The 8476-nt window shown below is 42.7% G+C and overlaps 1 protein-coding gene across 2 annotated transcripts in view; it reads right to left on the reverse strand.

Moving 5' to 3' along the window:
* LOC109897288 (ATP-citrate synthase) overlaps positions 1–5764 on the reverse strand; it is a 28425-nt gene extending 22661 nt beyond the window's left edge. Inside the window, exons 1-2 of one of the 2 annotated variants that reach the window (XM_031833996.1) lie at positions 5541–5764; positions 1027–1206 (exon numbers count right to left, since the gene is read on the reverse strand). In XM_031833996.1, coding sequence (XP_031689856.1) covers positions 1027–1185 — 159 coding nt within the window. In that variant the 5' untranslated portion in view covers positions 1186–1206; positions 5541–5764. The remainder of the gene's footprint in view (positions 1–1026; positions 1207–5540) is intronic. The other variant, XM_031833995.1, reaches the window with a different exon arrangement.
* Between the last annotated feature and the right edge of the window lie 2712 nt (positions 5765–8476).

The raw sequence follows: 8476 nt of genomic DNA on the forward strand, positions 1-8476 counted from the left end.
TGGAGAGAGAAGTGACTTTATGAGACTTGAGCCATTATCATCTGGAGTGCTGCCAGTAAAACCAGGCAGAGAGGGCCCAGGGAGAAAGTTAATGTAATTTCCTAATCAATCCTGTCACACCGGTTCATGTGTATCTGGGCCTACACCTGCCCTCCTCTATCCTTCTCCTCCACGCACTAAAACAGCCTACCAGCTGAGTGAGACAGTGAGACAGACAGGACAGACAGAGAGAGATATATTTTACCCTGGGAGATGAGTCATACTGTAATTCCATTAGACCCCTCTTTCTCCCAGACTCCTCCATCTCTGAGGTAATTATGACTGCTCTTAAAGAGAGTGTCTCCTCCCATTGTGGATGCCATTTTTTTATTCCTCCTGATGCATTCCGATGACAATGCGGACATTCATTCTCCTCTACATTGACCTTGCTTCATGTACGTTTTTCCAGCCAGAAGAGTGGCTGGAATGAAGATGGGCCTGCTAGCCAGGACGTTAGGGTCCTAACGAGAGCCAGGAGACCACTCTACTTTCTCTTCCATTAGCCTAAGTGATTGTGTCTGCAAACAAAATGTAGCATTTCACACAGGCTGTAGTCGGGGAAGGTGGCTGCTGTGATAGTCATGGAGACAGATTTATGACTATAAATGTAGCATTTCACACAGGCTGCAGTCGGGGAAGGTGGCTGCTGTGATAGTCATGGAGACAGATTTATGACTATAAATGTAGCATTTCACACAGGCTGCAGTCAGGGAAGGTGGCTGCTGTGATAGTCATGGAGACAGATTTATGACTATAAATGTAGCCAAACTGAATCTACTGACTGTAATGTAATCCTTGTTTTGAGCCAACAGTTAACCTTGCGTGGGTCAGTCATCCTTATGAAGAAATAGTTGATGTCTGAAAAGACAGTCGTGCCATTGACCGTTGGTGATTGAATGACATAAGAGCTGCTGTTAAGACATAGGTACTAGGTCGGTATTTGGTTCTAAAGAAAAATGAGCCTTCGATGGGTCAGCTATTCCTTACCTCAGTGAGCAGCCAGGGGTGGTCCTGTGCCAGCCGGTCAAAGTCGGTCTCAGTCGTCACGTTGGCATAGCGGAACCGGTTCTGGACCGCTGCAGATGTACAGATGTACTTATAGAGGAACTCCTTCCCCGTCTGCTCCGAGATGGCTTTGGCTGACATGGTAGATCAGAGAACAGTGGTCTGAGAGGAGAGAGAAAGGGAGAGAGAGGGAGGGACAGGTCAAAAGCGAGAGATTAGGTAAACCCGATTATAACCACAGGTGCATACCAGTACAGGGTGACTAGCTTAAGTAGAAGATATTCTAGTTATGTTCCCAAATATGACACATCAGAGAGGATAGGGCCAGCCTTTAACAACAGCAGCCTCTTACATGATAATTATGGTATATAGTGAGCTATTCATTTACACACAAACTGCAGATCGGAGGTCTCTATCTATGTTGTAGGATCTGCCCCAGCATCTCTGCAATATGCTATCCTTTATTGGCCCAGCTATTAAATAAAAAAACCTTGTCCAGGCAGGCAGTGATGCTGAGGCTAAGTTGATTAGCCCAGGTCTAGGATCTGCACTCTAATGGAGTAATGAGCCCTCATCTGGCTGCCACTCAAACAAAAATCAGGTGAACCCCTAGACAGACACACAGCTTTAATCACCAGAGACAGCACAGAGAGGGGGCCTGGAGTTTGTGTAGAGGACAATAACCAGACAAACACACACTCGATAAAACAACCTTCAGAGAGCCTGATGCATTGCTGTCTCAAAACAAACACAGAGAAACAATCACCCACACATAGACACACCTTGAACCTACTGCTATTGAATAAAGGGTGTAGTCAGTGTTTGTAGTGCTAGGGATAAACAGTTGGTAAAGACATCACACCAGAAGGAGAGGACTCTCTACTATGAACTACACATTATGAGACGTGTCAGTGTCAGACATGCAGCCTCATTCACAAACAAGATAAGCCTGATGGCCCGATTGTCAGACTACGATGATGTCATGGTCGCGTGTATAAACCCTGTAACGGGTGAAGGGTCGTCCTGGTATGACGTGGTGACCTGGAACTCCATACTTGGGATATTGGAGATATTCCCAAGAGACTATCAAAGGCAGCGGTCTGTCAACACTCATGTATAAAAATCATAAATTAGATATTTGGAGAGGGTCAGGACAAAGGATTTGATCATTCTTAAAATGAACATTTAATTATTATTCATTATACAGCTGAATGTGGTACTTGGATGTCCAGACTCACAGTACCAAACGTGACCAACCCCCATCCTCCACCACACATTGGATGCACCCTCGTTATCCCCCAGCCCCCCTCCATTTCTTTCCGCCAGCACAATGTGGCAATTCTGTTGTTATTGATCTGGCCTTGGCTTCCTGATACACTCACTAGGCAGAGCGTTATCATTGCTTTTACCACAGACCAGATGGATATCAATGATGACAAATGTGTCCCATTACTGTGCTGATACAAACCCACTCAGGTCACTAGTCTCCGTAATATCACTACTAAGAAATTGACAATAAAACAATAAGTTGCTCTTCAGTATTCTTGCAGTGATGGACCACCCAGTCAACTTGCCCTCTGTGTCCTTCATCAGACAAAGAGCCCTGTGGCGCAGTGTTGCAGCGTCACTACAGCCTGGGGTCCGATCCCAAGTGGGTGCTAAGAAGCATAGCTTGGGCGGGTCATGTTTCGGCGGACACATGACCCGACAGTCGCCTCTCCAGAGCCCGTTGGGGAGTTGCAGCAATAAGACAAGGTGGTAATTGGAGAGCATTTGGAAGTCACGAAAAAGGGGGTAGAATTCAGATAAAGAGCCTGGTATCCTACCAGAGAAGGCTTTGCTCTGGGCTGCTACCCTGCTAGCCCTTGATTAGATAAATGAATGGAGGTGGTGTTGTAGCATCTTCAGTATCGATCCCTCTTCTCCTCTTCTTCCTGAGTCACTATAGCTCTGGTCCGAGGCCAATATAACACTGGATGGGAGGAGAGACAGACTCACTACAGTAGATCTGTCTATTTCCTCTCTGCTAGCAGCTTGTCAGCGCTATGAAATATCACCCCTCCTCGCCAACATAAATGATCCAGCACGGATAACATTGATCAAGAGTGGTTGAAGCACGCAAACACACACGGATGAAGGCACACACACACCAGAAAATATGCATCACACACACACTTATCAAAACCACTGACACCTACAGCAGAAACACAGGCTTCTTCTGATACAAATCTGATTTTTTTTAAAAGCACTGTCTTTCACAGCACTGAAGTCAGAATGCAATTAACCTTAACCTGGCCTGGTTCCCTACACCTCCAGATTGCCTTCCCTTATACTACAATAACACCGAAACATCTGCACCTGGTTCTGACAGGTAGAAATTACAAAAATACTTCAGTGCTTCAAAAATGTAAAGAAGCATCGGTCTGCCTGCTAGAGAAGAGATCTGTTCTGGACTAATGAACTTGGGGAAAGCAAGGAAGTGCTTTCAAAAAAGCAAGAGCTGTGTTTTGAGAGTGGACTAATAATGCATGATTTGTGTCAATTAAGATTCTCTATGAATCGGATTCCAAGTTTTTTAAAATGCATGATCACTTGAATATTCTGACTTAAAAAGAAAACCTAAGGCAAAGGTAGCTGAACTAAATGACTATGGCACTCACTTCTGTCATCATGAAGTGCTTTGAGAGACTAGTCAAGGATCATATCACCTCCACCTTACCGGTCACCCTAGACCCACTTCAATTTGCGTACTGCCACAATAGGTCCACAGATGATGCAATCGCCATCACACTGCCCTGTCCCATCTGAGCCTCCAAACTCATCATTAAGCTTGAGTCCCTGGGTCTCAACCCCGCCGTGTGCAATTGGGTCCTGGACTTCCTGATGGGCGGCCACCAGGTGGTGAAGGTAGGAAACAACATCTCTTGATTACCAGCAATGATGAGACCGCCTACAGTGAGGAGGTGAGGGCACTCAGAGTGTGGTGTCAGGAAAACAACCTCTCACTCAATGTCAACAAAACAAAGGAGATGATTGTGGACTTCAGGAAACAGCAGAGGGAGCACCCGCCCTATCCACATCGACGGGACAGCAGTGGAGAAGGTGGAAAGTTCCTTGGCGTACACATCACGGACAACCTGAAATGGTCCACCCATATCGACAGTGTGGTGAATAAGTTGCAACAGCGCCTCTTCAACCTCAGGAGGCTGAAGAAATTTGGCTTGCCACCTAAAACGGTCACAAACCTTTACCGATGCACAATTGAGATCATCCTGTCGGGCTACATCACCGCCTGGTAAGGCAACTGCACAGCCCATAACCGCAGGGCTGTCCAGAGGGTGGTGTGGTCTGCACAACGCATCACCGGTGGGCAAACTACCTGCCCTCCAGGACACCTACAGCACCCGATGTCACAGGAAGGCCAAAAATATCATCAAGGACAACAACCACCTGAGCCACTGCCTGTTCACCCCGTTATCATCCAGAAGGCGAGGTCAGTACAGGCACATCAAAGCTGGGACCGAGAGACTGAAAAACAGATTATATCTCCAGGCCATCAGACTGTTAAACAGCCATAACTAACACAGAGAGGCTGCTGCCTACATTCAGACTTGAAATCATTGGCCACTTTAATAAATTATCACTAGTCACTTTAATAATGTTAAAATATCTTGCATTACTCATCTCATATGTATATACTGTATTTTTTACCATCTATTGCATCTTGCCTCTGCCGCTCTGTCATTGCTCATCCATATACTTATATGTATATATTCTTACTCCATTCCTTTACTTAGATTTGTGTGTATTAGGTTTTGTTGTGGAATTGTTAGATTACATTTGAGATATTGCTGCACTGTTGGAACTAGAAGCACAAGCATTTTGCTACGCTCGCAATAACATCTGCTAACCATATGTATGTGACCAATGAAATTTGATTTGATTTAGTCAAAGACATAACTTGCCTAGTTAAATAAAAGGTTAAATATAAATAAATAAATGATTAATTCATTATGACTTCCATTCTAACAGAATGAAATAGGTGAACATGATTAAATGGCAATAAATAACTACATTAAGGGTAAAACGGACATTTTCTAAACAAATAAACATGCCACAGCCCATGAGTCGACACATTTAAAAAAAAAAATATATATATATATATATATATATATATAGTAAGTTAAGCCGTGGCCACAATAACGCTTTCATAATGCCTTGACTTCATACAGAATGAAGACTGGTACTGTTGATTGACCAGTTCAACTCGTCTTGTGTCTCTCTTTCTTTCCCTTACTCAGTCTCTCTCTCGCGCGCACACACACACACACACACACACACACACACACACACACACACACACATTATTTGTGTTAGCTTTTTAAATTTTATTTACTGCGCATGTTACACTACTTGATGTAACTTTCAAGTCAGCTTTCAATTACTCTTTGCAATCTGTAAACATCCAAATAAATCTACATATAGATGTATCTCACCTTTATATCTTGAGAGTTGTGGAAAAGATCTCCCAGTTTTCTGTTGAGAAGATTTGGATCGTTTCGGTTGAGAAACGATATGAGCCGGCAATGATCCCGCTAACTGCTCCTTCTATCTGTGGCTTCGCTGTCGGCGTGGACCACTGATTTCACTTCTGGGTTCTCAGTTTTCTTCCCTCTTCCTATCTGACGATAGACTTGGCTGATATCCCTGCTCTCTGATTGGGTCACACCACCCCATGGCTGTTGCTTCATAACGCTCACGCCCACCTGTCGTTGAAAGAAACGACTACGCTATTCAACTGTAGGACACTGATTGGCTGGTATTGTCTGTTTAGTACTGTAGCCAATCAGAATGGAATAACATCATCATATAAAATAAAAAAAACAGTAAAATTGTCTCCATTTTTCAATTAGACTAAAGGTTTATAACATTCTGGCACCAGTGAACTGAAGTCAATCTACATTAAGGCTATTTATATTTTCCCGTTGCTCTTGGCCTTGACCATATATAGATACATACATAAACACGTAGCCGATGATTCACCAAAGGCATTTTCATTCAGTGGCCTTCGAGTAAATTGTGCAAACTGCAGTAGTGTGCTTTTTTACCCCTGATATTTTTATTTGTGTGAATCCCAAACGATTTGCTTTTGAGTTTGATTAATCAGGATACCATTTTGTTTGTTTATTTTGTTCGAGTAATATTTGGAAGGGGGAGGTGCCTTATGCACCACAGAGTCTTTTGGGGTTCGGTGGAATCTGAGATCCTTGAGACGTCCAGCATTTAAGACAAACCAAGGATTGCTGATGCTCTGTCTTTGGCCATTGAGCGGCTTTGAAGCCGCCGATCGGCCATATTGGCACTCCTCAGTAGGAGCAGTCCTCCATAGGAATACATTGAATTCTATTTCAAATAAGTGTTTTAAAGGAAGAAAATAGAATGTATTTAAGTATATGTTTAGTAGTAGTGGGGACAGTAATATTAGTCATCTAAAAAAAGTATACTTTAAGGAAATGTTTATATAAATATATATGTTTAGCTCACATAATATAATTTAAAAGTATGCATTAAGGTGTCTTTAATTAATAAATGCATTTTATAGCTTCCAAAATATATTTTACAACGGTGGGGGTGTCAAGATGGAGGCAGGGTGGCTTCAACACAACACCCAAATTAATCATCTACTGTATATATAAACCCGATTTTAGTTGAATTTGAAAATGGTTAAGGATTAAGGTTGGGTAAGGGTTGTGGTTAGGGTAAGGGGTTAATGTTAGGGTTTAGGGTAGGGAAGTCCAAAGGATCCCAGGTCATAATCATTTTTTTACCTATCCTGCACATGCACTTATCACTTGCCTTTTTAACTCTCGTCACATTGTTTTGTATTGTCTTGTGCACAAATAAAGAAATTCCAAATAAAATAACGCTAACAATGTTTTTTTTTATAAACACCAGCAGAATGGCTGTCTAACCAATGCAATATATTTTCTAGGATAGATAGTACATTATAGTATGACGAACAGAACCGGGGTGATACATTCAAATGTGTAATAAAATCAGACCATTTCAAGGTGGAGCAATTTCATTTGGAAGGAGCAAGACTCGTTTGCATCATATTAGTCAGATGAGCCAAGTGCCCTGTACAGTCAGTGTGTGTAATCCTCAGTCTAGTGCAGCTGGCAGTACAGACCTTGGTAAGAGTTGCAAATTCTTTCTCTCATACACACCGGTGTGTAAATGATTGATATCAAAACTTGCACAGTTGTGGTGCAATATGGTGCAATGGGATGGCACACCACTAGACAGTCTGACAATTGGGTCATTCAACTCAGAGCCTCTGCAGAATAAAATGTAACGAAGGTAGGATTGTGTGTGTTGTAGTGGGGTGTTCGAGAGCCTTTGGCCTTGGATACACTTCCTCAAAAGTGGATGCAACCAGTATGCCACTTCAGTATTGGGAGATTCAAACATTGACTGGCCTGATGAGAAATATACTTCAGGTCATGTTCTCTTCATACATTGTACTAATAGTATCCGGAGGCTGAGTGCCATCTGCTGGTCAACTTCTCCAGCTACAAACAAAATGGCTGAGTTTCACTGTACAGTGTCAATAGTCAATGGCTTCCTAACTGTTAAAATGGGTGTGCAGCATTGGCGACACGTCATTCAGGGCAGCCCCACATTTTTAGCACCATGGTCTCTTGCCTGTTTTGCATGTTATTTTGGCATTAATACATGTCACATATCAGTTTGCAAACAATGTAACAAAAATATATATATATCATTGAGTTAATAAAGCTACATACAAACATGGTCTCTTTTTTGTTTTCTTGAGTAAGGCAGCTCCAAAATGCAGGTGATTCAGCCAAGCTCAGTGCTTTCTCTGGTGGTGGGGCAAGCCAGCAGAAAATACAGAGCGTTGCGCTGTGATTGGCTCAGTATTCTGTCACTTGTGTGGACACTACGCCACCGCCATGTCTAAGGGTTTAGCTCTAAAATTCTAGCCCCTTGGATGCTGCCATAGAGTTACATTAGAAGTGCCCATCCAAGAAGGCTCAAGCTCATTGGCCACAGATAAAAAGATGTCAAATCCTGTTATATCTACAGTAGCTTTGATTGGACTGATCATCATTCAACATCATACTTTCAAAATCTTAGCTGGCAGTCGTCATCATGAATCAAGTCAACAATCTACTGGCATATCCTTTTAATCGTTGTCATATGAAGAGAAATAATGAAGAGAAATTATAGATACAACGTATCGGTGCTCATCAACCATTGGACATAAATGGCCGATGGAAATCGCAAATTCAACAATGAGTGGTTTGGAGGGAATCAGTGGCTAACTGCAAGCATTGCAAAGCAATCATTCATCTGTTATTCAGTGGAGTGGCTGTAGTTGTGTGGTCCTAAGTCTAAGATTAAGGGTCTC

This window comes from Oncorhynchus kisutch, linkage group LG10, assembly GCF_002021735.2.
Source record: "Oncorhynchus kisutch isolate 150728-3 linkage group LG10, Okis_V2, whole genome shotgun sequence".
In the NCBI taxonomy this organism is placed as follows: domain Eukaryota; kingdom Metazoa; phylum Chordata; class Actinopteri; order Salmoniformes; family Salmonidae; genus Oncorhynchus; species Oncorhynchus kisutch.